The sequence below is a fragment of the Oncorhynchus mykiss genome, chromosome 14, assembly GCF_013265735.2.
Source record: "Oncorhynchus mykiss isolate Arlee chromosome 14, USDA_OmykA_1.1, whole genome shotgun sequence".
Taxonomy (NCBI): Eukaryota; Metazoa; Chordata; class Actinopteri; order Salmoniformes; family Salmonidae; genus Oncorhynchus; species Oncorhynchus mykiss.
In genome coordinates, this window is record NC_048578.1 from 37,306,865 (window position 1) to 37,325,459 (window position 18,595).

Genomic DNA, 18,595 nt, shown 5'->3' on the forward strand with positions numbered 1-18,595 from the left:
CAGCTTTATGTAGGTGTATGGTGTATGGGACAGTATTCAGCTTTATGTAGGTGTATGGTGTATGGGACAGTATTCAGCTTTATGTAGGTGTATGGGACAGTATTCAGCTTTATGTAGGTGTATGGGACTTTATTCAGCTTTATGTAGGTGTATGGTGTATGGGACAGTATTCAGCTTTACGTAGGTGTATGGTATATGGGACAGTATTCAGCTTTATGTGGATATATGGGACTTTATTCAGCTTTATGTAGGTGTATGGTGTATGGGACAGTATTCAGCTTTATGTAGGTGTATGGTGTATGGGACAGTATTCAGCTTTATGTAGGTGTTTGGTGTATGGGACAGTATTCAGCTTTATGTAGGTGTTTGGTGTATGGGACAGTATTCAGCTTTATGTGGATGTATGGTGTATGGGACAGTATTCAGCTTTATGTAGGTGTATGGTGTATGGGACAGTATTCAGCTTTATGTAGGTGTATGGGACAGTATTTAGCTTTATGTGGGTGTATGGTGTATGGGACTTTATTCAGCTTTATGTGGATGTATGGTGTATGGGACAGTATTTAGCTTTATGTAGGTGTATGGGACAGTATTTAGCTTTATGTGGGTGTATGGTGTATGGGACTTTATTCAGCTTTATGTGGATGTATGGTGTATGGGACAGTATTTAGCTTTATGTAGGTGTATGGTGTATGAGACTTTATTCAGCTTTATGTAGGTGTATGGTGTATGGGACAGTATTCAGCTTTATGTGGGTGTATGGTGTATGGGACTTTATTCAGCTTTATGTAGGTGTATGGTGTATGGGACTTTATTCAGCTTTATGTAGGTGTATGGTGTATGGGACAGTATTCAGCTTTATGTAGGTGTATGGGACAGTATTTAGCTTTATGTGGGTGTATGGTGTATGGGACTTTATTCAGCTTTATGTAGGTGTAAGGGACAGTATTTCGCTTTATGTGGGTGTATGGGACAGTATTTAGCTTTATGTGGGTGTATGGTGTATGGGACTTTATTCAGCTTTATGTAGGTGTATGGTGTATGGGACTTTATTCAGCTTTATGTAGGTGTATGGGACTTTATTCAGCTTTACGTAGGTGTATGGTGTATGGGACAGTATTCAGCTTTATGTGGGTGTATTGTGTATGAGACTTTATTCAGCTTTATGTAGGTGTATGGGACAGTATTTAGCTTTATGTGGGTGTATGGTGTATGGTTTTAGTTGTTGTAAATTCTCTGTATGGCGTTAACGTGATGGTCGAGAAAACATCTTTGAAGGGTTGAAGGACGTTGTCGTCATCGTCGTGGTCATGATTTTATGAAGTCAATTTTATGAGTTTATTTATTTAATGTCCTATCTGTGACGTTAGAATTAGATGTCATGTGGATTTTGTCATTTTGCTAATCATACATAGGATATATTGGTTTAATTTTAGAATTTATCTAGATTATCATATAGCTAACCATACATAGTATATAATGGTTCATATTAGATGTCATGAAGATTTTATCATATAGCTAACCATACATAGGGTATACTGGTTCATATTAGATGTCATGTAGATTTTATCATATAGCTAAACATTTATTGGATATAATGGTTCATATTTCTTTATTATTCCTATATTTAACTATTTAACCATTCCTTTAAGTTCTTGAATGGCAGGTATCCTCGTGGTTAGAGCTTTGGTCTAGCAACCACAAGGTTGCAAGATCGCATCCCCAAGCTGACAAGGCAAATATCTGCCAATTTGCCTCTGAACAAGGCAGCTAACCCACTGTTCCTAGGCCATCATTGAAGATATGAATTTGTTCTAAACTGACTTGCCTATATATAAAAAAAAACATTCCTTTAAGTTCTGGAACCATTCCTTTAAGTTCTGGAACCATTCCTTTAAGTTCTGGAACCATTCCTTTAACTCTGGAACCATTCCTTTAAGTTCTGGAACCATTCCTTTAAGTTCTGGAACCATTCCTTTAACCTCTCTGGGATAGGGGGCACGCAAATGTCCCACCTGGCCAATTGCCAGGGAAAATGCAGAGCGCCAAATGCAAATAAAATACTACAAAATTCAAACTTTCATTAAATCACACATGTAAGATACCAAATTAAAGCTACACTCCAGCCAACATGTCAGATTTCAAAAAGGCCAAAGCATAAGAAGCTATTATCTGATGATAGCATAACAGTAAACAAAGAGAGAATAGCATATTTCAACCCGCAGTTACCACACAAAACGCAGAAATACAATATAAATCATGCCTTACCTTTGACGAGCTTCTTTTGTTGGCACTCCAATATGACCCATAAACATCACAAATGGTCCTTTTGTTCGATTAATTCCGTCGATTTATATCCAAAATGTCCATTTATTTGACGCGTTTGATCCAGAAAGAGCTTCCAAAATGCGCAACGTCACTACAAAATATCTCAAAAGTTACCTGGAAACTTTGCCAAAACATTTCAATCTACTTTTGTAATACAACTTTAGGTATTTTTAAACGTTAATAATCGATCAAATTGAAGATGGGTCTATCTGTTTTCAATACAGGAGGATCAGAGGAGGATCACAAACTAACGCTACTTTCCTAAACAGTACACATAATGTTACCCTGATTCAAGATGGCCGTACTCCTTCATTTCACAAAGGAATAACCTCAACCTATTTCCAAAGACTGGTGACATCCAGTGGAAGCGGTAGGAACTGAAAACAATTGCCTTAGAAATCTAGTTCCCCAATGAAATCTCATTGAATTGACAGTGACCTCAAAAAAAAAATTCTGAATGGTTAGTCCTCTGGGTTTTGCCTGCTACATAAGTTCTGTTATACTCACAGACATGATTCAAACAGTTTTAGAAACGTCAATGTTTTCTACCCGAATCTATTAATAATATGCATATCTTATATTCTTGGCATGAGTAGCAGGAGGTTGAAATTGGGCACGCCATTTATCCAAAAGTGGCACCCTACACTTTTGGGATGGAGGGGGAAAGGATGGAGGGGATGTTGATGGGGGGGAAAGGATGGAGGGGATAAGGATGGAGGGGATAAGGATGGAGGGGATAAGGATGGTGGGGATAAGGATGGAGGGGATAAGGATGGAGGGGTAAAGGATGGAGGGGATAAGGATGGAGGGGATAAGGATGGAGGGGATAAGGATGGAGGCGTAAAGGATAGAGGGGATAAGGATGGAGGGGAAAAGGATGGAGGGGATAAGGATGGAAGGGATAAGGATGGATGGGAAAAGGATAAAGAGGAAAAGGATGGAGGGGATAAGGATGGAGGGGATAAGGATGGAGGGGTAAAGGATAGAGGGGATAAGGATGGAGGGGATAAGGATGGAGGGGAAAAGGATGGAGGGGATAAGGATGGAGGGGTAAAGGATGAAGGGGATAAGGATGGACTGGATAAGGATGGAGGGGTAAAGGATGGAGGGGATAAGGATGGAGGGGATAAGGATGGAGGGGATAAGGATGGAGGGGATAAGGATGGAGGGGATAAGGATGGAGGGGATAAGGATGGAGGGGTAAAGGATGGAGGGGATAAGGATGGAGAGGATAAGGATGGAGGGGATAAGGATGGACTGGATAAGGATGGAGGGGTAAAGGATGGAGGGGATAAGGATGGAGGGGATAAGGATGGAGGGGATAAGGATGGAGGGGATAAGGATGGAGGGGATAAGGATGGACTGGATAAGGATGGAGGGGTAAAGGATGGAGGGATAAGGATGGAGGGGATAAGGATGGAAGGGATAAGGATGGAGGGGATAAGGATGGAGGGGTAAAGGATGAAGGGGATAAGGATGGACTGGATAAGGATGGAGGGGTAAAGGATGGAGGGGATAAGGATGGAGGGGATAAGGATGGAGGGGTAAAGGATAGAGGGGATAAGGATGGAGGGGTAAAGGATGGAGGGGATAAGGATGGAGGGGATAAGGATGGAGGGGATAAGGATGGAGGGGATAAGGATGGAGGGGTAAAGGATAGAGGGGAAATTTGACTCCGTTTTTAGTTTTTCTCCAAATAATTTAAAATAATTAGATGTGTACATTGATAGAGGAGTTGTTCATTTGTGTATCGTCACTGTTAACGGCCATTCCAGACATCCTATATTTGATGTGATAATAGTTATTTGTAATGCTGCCCCCTATCCCAAAAAGTTATTGAACCATTCCTTTAAGTTCTGGAACCATTCCTTTACATTCCTTTAAGTTCTGGAACCATTCCTTTACATTCCTTTAAGTTCTGGAACCATTCCTTTACATTCCTTTAAGTTCTGGAACCATTCCTTTAAGTTCTGGAACCATTCCTTTACATTCCTTTAAGTTCTGGAACCATTCCTTTACATTCCTTTAAGTTCTGGAACCATTCCTTTACATTCCTTTAAGTTCTGGAACCATTCCTTTAAGTTCTGGAACCATTCCTTTACATTCCTTTAAGTTCTGGAACCATTCCTTTACATTCCTTTAAGTTCTGGAACCATTCCTTTACATTCCTTTAAGTTCTGGAACCATTCCTTTAAGTTCTGGAACCATTCCTTTACATTCCTTTAAGTTCTGGAACCATTCCTTTACATTCATTTAAGTTCTGGAACCATTCCTTTACATTCCTTTAAGTTCTGGAACCATTCCTTTAAGTTCCTTTACGTTCTGGAACCATTCCTTTACATTCCTTTAAGTTCTGGAACCAGTCCTTTACATTCCTTTAAGTTCTGGAACATTCCTTTACATTCCTTTAAGTTCTGGAACCATTCCTTTACATTCCTTTAAGTTCTGGAACCATTCCTTTACATTCCTTTAAGTTCTGGAACCATTCCTTTAAGTTCTGGAACCATTCCTTTAAGTTCTGGAACCATTCCTTTACATTCCTTTAAGTTCTGGAACCATTCCTTTACATTCCTTTAAGTTCTGGAACCATTCCTTTACATTCCTTTAAGTTCTGGAACCATTCCTTTAAGTTCTGGAACCATTCCTTTAAGTTCTGGAACCATTCCTTTACATTCCTTTAAGTTCTGGAACCATTCCTTTACATTCCTTTAAGTTCTGGAACCATTCCTTTAAGTTCTGGAACCATTCCTTTACATTCCTTTAAGTTCTGGAACCATTCCTTTAAGTTCTGGAACCATTCCTTTAAGTTCTGGAACCAGTCCTTTACATTCCTTTAAGTTCTGGAACCAGTCCTTTACATTCCTTTAAGTTCTGGAACCATTCCTTTAAGTTCTGGAACCAGTCCTTTACATTCCTTTAATTAAGTCCTAGAACCAGTCCTTTACATTCCTTTAAGTTCTGGAACCAGTCCTTTACATTCCTTTAAGTTCTGGAACCATTCCTTTAAGTTCTGGAACCATTCCTTTACATTCCTTTAAGTTCTGGAACCAGTCCTTTACATTCCTTTAAGTTCTGGAACCAGTCCTTTAAGTTCTTGAACCAGTACTTCAAGTTCAACAGCCCTTTGAGACTCTGATATCACGGTGTTAGTCCCAAGAAGAGAATAGACAGAAAATAAATAAATAAAGATGATTGAATTAGTAAAAGCCAATTGAATATGCATATAAACACACATACGTAACTGTTGTAACTCCCTAGACAACAAACCAGATCAGACCAGTGAGATGATGTCCTAAATGAGTCGTCCTCCTTCCCAGAACTATTATCTCATAGCCTCCTTCTCCAGCATAATTTGATGAGCAGAGAAGAACATTGATGAACTTTTTTAATTATGATGCCGCTTGGGAGTTTGACACCGCGGTGCTGGGCAGCTCAGGGATCCAATGAACACCGTCAAGCTATTCTGCCTTTTATTCTCACCTCAATTGCGTTCAAAATAGCACCCTATTCACTATATAGTGGACTACTTTTGACAGTAGTGCACTATATGGGGAGTAGGGTGCCATTTGGGACGTAGGCCTCTTCTTTAATTCAGCCAATTTGTCGGTCCAAATGAAACAGGGAAAGGTTAGAGTGTGGAGTAATTAACACCAGGCAGCCTAATGAAATCAGGAGGGGCTAGCCGCTGGTACTGGGGAGGATCAATATGTAGTTCTCTCTCTCTCTTGTCTCTCTCTTTGTCACTCTCTCTTTGTCACTCTCTCTCACACGCTCTCACACTCACTCTCTCTCTCTCTCTCTCTCTCTCTCTCTCTCACTCACCCCCTCCCTCTCTCTCTCTCTCTCTCTCTCTCTCTCTCTCTCTCTCTCTGTCTCTCTCTGTCTCTCTCTCTCTCTTGTCTCTCTCTTTGTCACTCTCTCTCTGTCTCTCTCTCACTCACTCCCTCCCTCTCTCTCTCTCTCTCTCTCTCTCTCTCTCTCTCTCTCTCTCTCTCTCTCTGTCTCTCTCTCTCTCTTGTCTCTCTCTTTGTCACTCTCTCTCTGTCTCTCTCTCACTCACTCACTCCCTCCCTCTCTCTCTCTCTCTCTCTCTCTCTCTCTCTCTCTCTCTCTCTCTCTCTCTCTCTATCTGTCTCTCTCTCTGTCTCTCTCTGTCTCTCTCTCTCTCTCTCTCTCTCTCTCTCTCTCTCTCTCTCTCTCTCTCTGAGTGCTACTGGGCGGCTGGCTGCTGTGAGAGACGGGGATTGTTCAGGGGAAACACACACCACTTAATAATAATAATAATAAGAAGAAGAAGCTGATGACAAGGCAACATGTCCACTTGTAAATCAAAATAGGTTTTGAACACGGTGGCGACAATATTGCTTTGTGTAATTGTATTAAGGGAAACTACAACCCCTTTTACACAACGCTGTATAACTCACACTGGTGGAATTCACACCTCCTAACCCGTGTCGCATGAAGAGATCTTGAATAACTATCTATAGGTCATTAAGCTTTGAAGAATAAAACCCCAATTAAGAAGTGAACGGTAAAACGGTGAAATGTTTGTTAGCCATATTTTATTTACATTTTAGGAGATGTATTGTTTTGGAATTTAAAAACAGACTGATCTCCTATAATCTCAAGTTTGCAAGAAATGTAAGTTATGGTGAGGAATGTACACTTGAACCATGTTTGAGAGAAATACCATTGTCTGGTTCATATTCATAATGTTAGGGAGATGGGAGTAGGCCTGTACACACAGTACGTGATGCTGACAGTGCAGACCGAGCTGTGAGAGAGGTGTCTCCTATCCTGCGTTAATAAACACAGGCAACTGAAAAGCGTCTCTAGGAAGAGGAAGTCCACGACCCCACTGGAGTACTGAGCTGTCATGACAGCTCGGTTTTAACCGTCATTTCACAGAATTCACACAGTTGAACAGCAGTTGACTATAACTGTTCTCACCACTCGCTACTCACCTCTGAGATCCTCCGGTCATGACTGAAGTAATATGAACAGAATGAGTGGGGTTGCTTTGGCAGCTCAGCCAAGATGAGCTCTCTCTGCTCTCTCTCTCTCTCTCTGCTCTCTCTCTCTATATATCTCTCTCTCTCTCTCTCTCTCTCTCTCTCCCCCTCTCTCTCTCTCTCTGTGTCTTTAAAGTTATTTACACTGTGAAATAAAGTGTGAAGTGAGCAGACTGACTGCAGTGAATGAAGGGAGGGAGGGAGCACCCAGATCTCATTAGTGTTAGACCATTAAGAATTACAAAGGCCTCAGAGTCAAGGTTTCGAGGACTCGACTGACACTTTAATGTATAGCATCATACACTAAATTTCATATCATTCTCCCAATCTACTCTATGTTCATTAGAAAACTACGGGTTCAGATCGTCACTCACTGCCCTAGACAGACAGTAGACAGTGAGCCTTTCAGCCTGTGAAAACCTTCAAACTGTCAATCCTTTATCCTTCAGCTCCGCCACGCTTGTGATCCTCTTTGATATGATCCTGCAGTGTACAGATGCTTGGGAAAGTTGACCAGCTGAAGGATACATAATACAAGTAGTCCCCAGGGGCCCGTGGGCGTCCGTCAATGTTTCTCACTCATAACAAACATTCCAGGGCATCTCTGACTCCTCTGACCTCTGCAAGGAACGGGATGAACAGACAGAGGGTGGGTTCGCTGGTAAAACAACCACAGACAGAGGGTGGGTTGGCTGGTGTAACAACCACAGACAGAGGGTTGGCTAGTAGAACAACCACAGACAGGAGGTGGGTTGGCTAGTAAAACAACCACAGACAGGAGGTGGGTTGGCTAGTAAAACAACAACAGACAGAGGGTGGGTTGGCTAGTAAAACAACCACAGACAGAGGGTGGGTTGGCTAGTAAAACAACCACAGACAGGAGGTGGGTTGGCTAGTAGAACAACCACAGACAGGAGGTGGGTTGGCTAGTAGAACAACCACAGACAGAGGGTGGGTTGGCTAGTAAAACAACCACAGTACAGTACTCAGTGAACCGCAAACAAATTGACAAACCCACACCACACAGTAGGTAGCAAGGATTGCTCAACAACACTGTGGGAAAATCATGGCGTGTGCAATTTCCATTCTCAGGTATACAGGTACATAGAGAGACTTCCTATAAAGAAAGACATGCAGACACAAGACAGGAAGTAAAATTAAACTGAAGGTGCGTTTCAACAACTTGTACATTCATCTTCTGCCGATCTACAATTCCAGTGTTTAATTGCTAATTTGTAATTACTTCGTCACCATGGCCTATTTATTTCCTTAGCTTACCTCATTTGCACTCACTGTATATAGACTTTTCGTTTTATTTTGATATACTGTATTATTGACTGTATGTTTTTGTTTATTCCATGTGTAACTCTGTGTTGTTGTATGTGTCGAATTGCTACGCTTTATCTTGGCCAGGTCGCAGTTGTAAATGAGAACTTGTTCTCAACTAGCCTACCTGGTTAAATAAAGGTGTTCTCAACTAACCTACCTGGTTAAATAAAGGTGAAATAAAATAAAATAAAAAAAAAAAACAAGGAAAATAGTTTGCAAACATTAGATAATGTTAGCTAATAAATTGCATGTGTTTTGTGTTAGAAGGTACTGTGTGGTGAATGGAAGTGTCTGTTTGGGGTTAAAACTGCTGCTACAAATAATAATGTAGAAAATAGTCAAAAATAAAATAAAGCCCTTGAATGAGTAAGTGTGTCCAAACATTTGACTGGTACTGTACGTGTCTGTTTCAGGTCTAAACTTCTGCTACAAATAATAACGTGGTCATGTATGGTTTCTATTCATGTGGTAAGAATAGCAAAGTTATTTGAAGTTGGAATGTTGACGCTAGAAAGCATTTTCTCCAACATATCGTCAAAGGAGAAAGAGGTTATTACCATATCATCAAGGGAGAAAGAGGGTTATAAACTATCATGAAGGGAGAAAGAGGGTTATAACCACATGATAAAGGGAGAAAGAGGGTTATAAACTATAATGAAGGGAGAAAGAGGGTTATAAACTATCATGAAGGGAGAAAGAGGGTTATAACCACATGATGAAGGAAGAAAGAGGGTTATAACCACATCATGAAGGGAGAAAGGGGGTTAGAACCACATCATGAAGGGAGAAAGAGGATTATAACCACATCATGAAGGGAGAAAGAGGGTTATAGCCACATCATGGAGGGAGAAAGAGAATTATAACCACATCTTGAACGGAGAAAGAGGGTTATGAACTATCCTGAAGGGAGAACGAGGGTTATAACCACATCATGAAGGGAGAAAGAGGGTTATGAACTATCAGGAAGGGAGAAAGAGGGTTATAACCACATCATGAATGGAGAACGAGGGTTATAACCACATCATGAAGCGAGAAAGAGACGTAAAAATTATCATAAAGGGAGAAAGAGGGTTATAACCACATCATGAAAAGAGAAAGAGGGTTATAACTATCATGAAGGGAGAAAGAGGGTTATAACCACATCACGAAGGGATAAAGAGGGTTATAACCACATCATGAAGGGAGAAAGAGGGTTATATGTAATCATGAAGGGAGAAAGAGGGTTATAACCACATCATGAAGAGAGATGAGGGTTATAAACTATCATGAAGGGAGAAAGAGGGTTATTACCACATCATGAAGAGAGAAAGAGGGTTATAAACTATCATGAATGGAGAAAGAGGGTTATAACCACATCATGAAGGGATAAAGAGGGTTATAAACTATCATGATTGGAGAAAGAGGGTTATAAACTATCATGAAGGGAGAAAGAGGGTTATAACCACATCATGAAGGGAGAAAGAGGGTTATAACCACATCATGAAGGGAGAAAGAGGGTTATAACCACATATTGAAGGGGGAAAGAGGGTTATAACCACATCTTGAATGGAGAAAGAGGGTTATAACCACATCATGAAGAGAGATGAGGGTTATAAGCTATCATGAAGGGAGAAAGAGGGTTATTACCACATCATGAAGAGAGAAAGAGGGTTATAAACTATCATGAATGGAGAAAGAGGGTTATAACCACATCATGAAGGGATAAAGAGGGTTATAAACTATCACGAAGGGAGAAAGAGGGTTATAACCACATGATGAAGGGAAAAAGAGGGTTATAACCACATGATGAAGGAAGAAAGAGGGTTATAACCACATCATGAAGTTAGAAAGGGGGTTAGAACCACATCATGAAGGGAGAAAGAGGATTATAACCACATCATGAAGGGAGAAAGAGGGTTATAGCCACATCATGGAGGGAGAAAGAGGGTTATAACCATATCTTGAACGGAGAAAGAGGGTTATGAACTATCCTGAAGGGAGAACGAGGGTTATATCCACATCATGAAAGGAGAAAGAGGGTTATGAACTATCAGGAAGGGAGAAAGAGGGTTATAACCACATCATGAAGGGAGAAGTAGGGTTATAACCACATCATGAAGTGAGAAAGAGACTTATAAACTAACATGAAGGGAGAAAGACGGTTATAACCACATCATGAAAAGAGAAAGAGGGTTATAAACTATCATGAAGGGAGAAAGAGGATTATAACCACATCATGAAGGGATAAAGAGGGTTATAACCACATCATGAAGGGAGAAAGAGGGTTATAACCACATCATGAAGGGAGAAAGAGGGTTATAAACTATCATGAAGGGAGAAAGAGGGTTATAACCACATCACAAAGGGAGAAAGAGGGTTATAACCACGTCATGAAGGGAGAAAGAGGGTTATAACCACATCTTAAAGGGAGAAAGAAGGTTATAAACTATCATGAAGGGAAAAAGAGGGTTAAAACCACATAATGAAGGGAGAAAGAGGGTTATAAACTATCATGAAGGCAGAAAGAAGGTTATAACCACACCATGAAGGGAGAAAGAGGGTTATAAAATATCATGAAGGGAGAAAGAGGTTTATAACCACATCATGAAGCAAGAAAGAGGGTTATAAACTATCATGAAGGGAGAAAGAGGGTTATAACCACATCATGAAGGGAGAAAGAGGGTTATAAACTATCATGAAGGGAGAAATAGGGTTATAACCACATCATGAAGGGAGAAAGAGGGTTATAAACTATCATGAAGGGAGAAAGAGGGTTATAACCACATCATGAAGGGAGAAAGAGGGTTATAACCTCATCATGAAACGAGAAAGAGGGTTATAAACTATCATGAAGGGAAAAAGAGGGTTATAACCACATCATGAAGGGAGAAAGAGGGTAATAGCCACATCATGAATGGAGAAAGCGGGTTATAACCACATCTTGAAGGGAGAAAGAGGGTTATAACCACATCATGAAGGGATAAAGAGGCTTATAGTCACATCATGAAGGGAGAAAGAGGGTTATAACCACATCATGAAGGGGGAAAGAGGGTTATAAACTATCACGAAGGGACAAAGAGGGTTATAACCACATGATGAAGGGAAAAAGAGGGTTATAACCACATGATGAAGGAAGAAAGAGGGTTATAACCACATCATGAAGGGAGAAAGAGGATTATAACCACATCATGAAGGGAGAAAGAGGGTTATAGCCACATCATGAAGGGAGAAAGAGGGTTATAACCACATCATGAAGGGAGAAAGAGGGTTATAAACTATCATCAAGGGAGAAAGAGGGTTATAGCCACATCATGAAGGGAGAAAGAGGGTTATAAACTATCATGAAAGGAGAAAGAGGGTTATAGCCACATCATGAAGGGAGAAAGAGGTTTATAACCATGTCTTTTTACAGTACATTCTGAAAGAGTTCAGACCTCTTAACTTTTTCAACATTTTGTTACGTTACAGCCTTATTCTAAAATGGATTCAATTGTTTTTTCCCCTCAAACATCTACACTCAGTACCCCATAATGATGAAAATGTGTGTAATTTAAAACAAAATTAAACACTGAAATAACACATTTACCTAAGTATTCAGACTCTTTACTCAGTACTTTGTTGAAGCACCTTTAGCAGCGATAACAGTGTAGAGTCTTCTTGGGTACGACGCTACAAGCTTGGCACACCTGTACTTGGGGAATTTCTCCCATTCTTCTCTACAGATCCTCTCAAGCTCAGTCAGGTCGGATGGGCAGCAGAGATGTTCAATTGGGTTCATGTCCGGGCTCTGGCTGGGCCCCTCATGGACATTCAGAGACTTGTCCTGAAGCCACTCCTTAGTCGGCTTGGCTGTTTGCGTAGGGTCGTTGTTCTGTTGGAAGGTGAACCTTTGTCCCAGTCTGAGGTCCTGAGCATTCTGGAGCAGTTTTCATCAAGGTTCTTTGTTCCGTTCATCTTTCCCTCGATACTGACTAGTCTCCCAGTCCCCTGCCGCTGAAAAACATCTCCACAGCATGATGCTGCCACTACCATGCTTCACCGTAGGGATGGTGCCAGGTTTCCTCCGGACATGACGCTTGGCATTCAGGCCAAAATTTTGCTTTAATCAGACCAGCATCTTGTTTCTCATGGTCTGAGAGTCCTTTAGGTGCCTTTAGGTAAACTCCAAATGGGCTGTCATGTACCTTTTTCTGAGGAGTGGCTTCTGTCTGGCCACTCTACCACAAAGCACTGATTGGTGAAGGGCTGCAGAGATGGTTGTCCTTCTGGAAGGTTCTCCCAAATCCACAGAGGAACTCTGGAGCCATCAGGTTCTTGGTCACCTCCCTGACCAAGGCCCTTCTCCCGCGATTGCTCAGTTTTGCCAGGCGGCCAACTCTAGGAGAAGTCTTGGTGGTTCCAAACTTGTTCCATTTAAGAATGATTGAGGTCACTGTGTTCTTGGGGACCTTCAATGATGCAGACATATTTTGGTACCCTTCCCCAGATCTGTGTCTTGACACAATCCTGTCTCTGAGCTCTACGGACAATTCCTTTGACCTCTTGGCTTGATTTTTGCTCTGACCATGCACTGTCAACTGTGGAACCTTATTTAGACTTGTGTGTGCCCTTCCAAATCATGTCCAATCAATTGAACTTACCACAGGTGGACTCCAATCAAGTTTTAGATAAAATCTCAGGGATGATCACTGGAAACAGGTTGCACCTGAGCTCATTTTCGATTCTCGTAGCAAAGGGTCTGAATATTTATGTAATTTAGTTTTTTTCAGTTTTTAGTTTTAATAAATGTGCAAAACTTTCTAACAACGTTCTATAAACCCGGATTCGCTTTACCATTATGGGGTATTGTGTGTAGGTTGATGAGGAATTTGTTTTACTTTATCCATTTTTGAATAAGGTTTTAACAACAAAATGTGGAAAAAGGCAAGGTGTCTGAATACGTTCCAAAAGCACTGTGGATAGCGCAAGAACAATTTCCTGCAGCAGCGAAAGTGCTTCTTGTTGTTCGTATTAAATCTACAGACTGTAAGTGATGTCAATCATTATGTTTTATGTATTATTTAGTGAAGCTGAATGGAGAGGCACAATTCATCCGTGTACCTCTCAGAGTTGTACCCACACACTTGTTGATATAAAACGAAAGACAAGACGAGTGTCAAGGTTGGAATAAATTGGGATCTAGATGCAGAACAGCACAATGAGCTCTGGTTTTTTTAATCAATTATTTATCCAATATTTTAATTATCCGAAAGCTGAGAATGATCAAAGCCACGGTTCGAGCCCCACTGCCTTCGCTCGCTAAGACACTCTTCCACCGCTTTGATGTGGGTAAGCATCACATGCACTTATCTCCATCTCTGTGCCAGGCATGGCTGTGGGTGCTTGGAAACCAGTGGTCTGGAGAGGCTTATAGATGGAGAGGAGAGGGTCAGCGACCCAGCACTACAGAGATGGATCACACATTATTCTCTCCTGTAAACTGCGATATACAATAAACATGGGCTAGAAACTAAGGTTACTTTAAGGTCATCTTTTGAAGAACTTTCTCTGTTCAACTGTGTTGCGTTATCACACATTTAATTGGTTGGTGAGGTCTGTATCGCATAGCTATTTACATCGTGAAATGTTGAATAGAACATAGTACCAAAGGAATGTACCATAACTGTTTGATCAATACGTTCGGTTAACAATGTAAATAAAGCGCCTCTTCAAACAACGTTGACGAGTACAGAATTTCAGCTCCTAACTTTGTCTTCACGTTTGACGCATTAAATATATAAAAAAAAATGTTTTTAATCAGGTCTCAATGGCAAGATAATATTAACGCTAACTAAGAGGACCAACTACAGCCCACTAATACTCTGAGGGGATCCAGTTAAACTGATCTAGCTACCTAATGTTAGACTAGAATGAGGTAATCAGACTAGCTTTAGATGTCCTATAATTATAACTTCTTTGGGATAGGCGGGACGCAAATGTCTCAACTGGCCATTTGCCAGGGAAAATGCAGAGCGCCAGATTCAAATAAAATACAATAAAATTCAAACTTTCATTAAATCACACATGTAAGATACTCAATTAAAGCTACACTCGCTGTGAATCCAGACAACATGTCAGATTTTTAAAATGCTTTTCGGCAAAAGCATAAGAAGCTATTATCTGATGATAGCACTAGCAGTAAACAAAGGGGTTAGCATATTTCAACCCTGCAGGCGCTACACAAAACGTTGAAATAAAATATAAAACATTCCTTACCTTTGACGAGCTTCTTTTGTTGGCACTCCAATATGTCCCATAAACATCACAAATGGTCCTTTTGTTCGATTAATTCCATCCATATATATCCAAAATGTCCATTTATAAAGCGCGTTTGATCCAGAAAAAAAGAGCTTACAAAAAACGCAACGTCACTACAAAATATCTCAAAAGTTGCCTATAAACTTTGCCAAAATATTTCAATCTACTTTTGTAATACAACTTTAGGTATTTTTAAACGTTAAATAATCGATCAAATTGTAGACGGCTCTTTCTGTGTTCAATACAGGAATGAAAACAAACCAGTGATACTTTTCACGTCTTGCGAAACTCTCAACAGCGTTACCCAGTTCCTAGTTGGCCTACTTCTTCACTGCACAAAGGAATAACCTCAACCAAATTCCAAAGACTGGTGACATCCAGTGGAAGCGGTAGGAACTGAAAACAGGTTCCTAAGAAATATCCCTTGGCAATAACAACCCAGGGAACAGAGAGAGGAAGAACAAAAAAAATTCTGAACAGTTAGTCCTCTGGGTTTAGCCTGCTACATAAGTTATGTTATACTCACAGACATGATTCAAATAAACAGGCAGTTCAGATCAATCAAACGTCTGATCTACAACACATTTCGTCCAACATAATACTAACACAGTTCCTTTCATGGTTTGACCAGTTATTGGCTAATTAATTTGGGTTGATTACTCTTTTCTTACTCTGCCTGGGGAAGGATTGTCACTTGGCAGCGTTCACCCTCATTAACAACTTAATAATTTACGGGGCAATCATCTTAAAAAGACATTTTGAACTTCTATCCCATTTACCTCTATACCCTAAAGGATAACACTATTTATACCCATCCTCCAACGCATCCAATCTGCTAACCTCAGAAAAGTGTGACTGAGTCGCAAATGGTCCCCTATTCCTTATATAGTGCACACTGCCTTATGGGTCCTGGTACAATGTAGTGCAATATATTTAGGGAATGGGGTGTCGTTTGGGATGCTGGCAGTCTTCCGACGACTTATTGACATTTTCCATTACTGGGCTGCACACACATATGGTCCTCTGGCTAGCCAGACCACAGGCTCAGTCGCATTTATGAATGTTAACAGGTTGCTCTATTTTTCACTGCTGTGAGACAATAACACAGTTGAACTTGACCTAAGCATTCTCATCGTTCTCCTGCAAATTCTTTATTTTTTTTTGCATAGGCTATAGGAAATGCATAGGTTGGCATGAAGTTTTCACCAGTATCATCTAAACTGTAATAGACAGTGCTTGCTTGTTAGCTCGTTGCTACATTACGCCACTTATTTGTGACCTAACAAGACACATGCTTCTATGTCAGGGATATTGTGTTTGTACTGTAGCGTGCACTAGGTTCTGTTACTGTTGTATCACATTCACAACACGTATCAAACACAGACTGTACACACTCACAGCTCCACTGTCCTTCAGTGAACAAAGTGTGATCTCTTGATTTGTTGACACATTATTGTACTTTCTGTATGAATATACTCACTTCATAGTTCCCGTTCATCATTTCACATTAGTGGGGGGGATTTCTTGATGTGTTGATAATGTACTTTTTGTTCATCATTTCACCTCAGTCAGTAACCGTCTCAGCTTGTCTTTCTCTTTCAATGTTTCCCATTCAACCTCTGACCTCAGTCAGTAACCCTTCTCAGCTTGTCGACATCATCACTGTTTCCCATTCAACCTCAGACCTCAGTCAGTAACCCTCTCAGCTCGTCGACATCATCAATGTTTCCCTTCACCCTCAGATCTTCCTCAGTCAGTAACCCTCTCAGCTTGTCGACATCATCAATGCTTACCTTCACACTCAGATCTTCCTCAGTCAGTAACCCTCTCAGCTTGTCGACGTCATCAATGTTTCCCTTCAGTCTCAGATCTTCCTCAGTCAGTAACCCTCTCAGCTTGTCGACATCATCAATGTTTCCCTTCACCCTCAGATCTTCCTCAGTCACGTGGTCACATTATTATACACAGCACAAAGAAAACAACATTGGTGATAAAAAAAATTAAATACTGTTATCTCTCTCTCTCTCTCTCTCTCTCTCTCTCTCTCTAAGCTATTATCTGGTCCCCTGGGACAAGAGACTATATCCTGCAGTCTTGTGGGCCTCTTTGTTCCCAATTTAGAAGCTTGACACTGTTTATTGTTCATTTTTGATGCTTCGTTTGATATTCGGTGTTCTTTCACCGCTGACATGCCGACACATCTTTATCAGTGTCAGTTATAACGGTCTTGTCGTGTGATGTCAGGTTCTGCATTGAACATACGTTACGTTTTCTTACGAGGGTGTATTTTCTAACTGAGCAGTATAGTAACAACAAACAATGACTTACAGCAGCATTCGCTCTCTCCCTGAGAAATCAATACAGATCTGAAGTCTCCGTTCTATCTGAAACAGAAAGCCATCTTTGAGCGTATGGATGAACTTTGACCTGCTTACATCATAAACATTTATCGAAGCGTTTAACATCACAGCAACCAGGCAAAATAATATTTCGCATCAATTGTGTCCCTGAAGATGACATTCCATATGAACCATCTTTAAGGCTTGACTCTTTAATTACAGATCAAATCAATACTGTGGTTGAATGCAGTGCAATCATGGACAGTATACAATAACACATTTTTCTTCTTCTTCTTCCCACCATGTGTTATTACAGGAGGGTTGTCTTCTCAGCAAGATAACGTCTGCAAACGTAAGTCTAACCCTACCGCATGCCGTTTTTCTTAACACATTTCCCCACAATGCATTTTCTTAGCCGTTTGATTGATTGATTTTCATGCAAAAAAAAAAAGGCAAACAACTCCGGACTTGGAACCATTTTCGTGTGTAGATGTTGTAGTTCCATGCCATGTTCTGTGTCTATGAACCTTACCTGTCAGTTTAACTTTGAAACTGAGAACAAGACAGCTGATGAAAATTCTAACGACGCATTAAACAAACGGGTTAATTGTCAGGGCAGAGTTGTTATTTTGATTATCTAGTCATTAGTCAGGTCAATTAAATACAAGTAGCTTCAAGCAAAATGCCTTCCTTTTGTTTAGCTGATGTCACTTTGTGAGTTGTTTGTAAAGGTGTTAGATACGTCTTGTCTTGCATGCATGGGGTAATTCTTTAATTGTCATGAAAGGACACTCTTCTTCACTAGAATGTTGTTTGCTTCACGGGTTGTTTTGTACCACGTCAAAGCCCTGAAGGTGCAGAATGCATCCAATTCAGTTCTTGAAATTGAAGAAATGTGTTCTGTGTTTGGATTGCTTGATGTTATGGTTTATAATTTAAAGTTTTTCTGTAAGACTCAGCGATGTAGAAACAACGTTTCTTTTCAAATTCTCTCAGTTTCTTTATGTTTGATGGCACAGCTCTACCTGACTTGTTCCTACGGCAACAAAAGACACAGCACCCTTTTTCGCTCTTACGGGCAGCCAGACCACATAACAGCAAATGGAATTATACTGCAACACATGACCTTCATGTCTTCTGTTACCTTTCATCTATTTTTCACTTTCGTTTTCTTACAATAAATCTATTTTTCTCATATATTGTATATTGCAACACTTAACCCAGGCCTTGGAGTTCAGTTGACTGAATTCTGTTCTGTATGTAAAGCCTTGAGCTTGTCACTATGTGACCGACAGCGTTGCACCCAGTCCT

At 40.5% G+C, this 18,595-nt stretch overlaps 1 protein-coding gene across 1 annotated transcript in view; it reads left to right on the forward strand.

Annotated features, from left to right (window-relative positions):
* LOC110489225 (protocadherin-11 X-linked) overlaps nucleotides 1–18,595 on the forward strand; it is a 280,236-nt gene that overhangs the window by 148,103 nt on the left and 113,538 nt on the right. Inside the window, exon 5 of the mRNA XM_036943475.1 lies at nucleotides 17,601–17,636. Within this exon, the coding sequence (XP_036799370.1) occupies nucleotides 17,601–17,636 (36 nt within the window). The remainder of the gene's footprint in view (nucleotides 1–17,600; nucleotides 17,637–18,595) is intronic.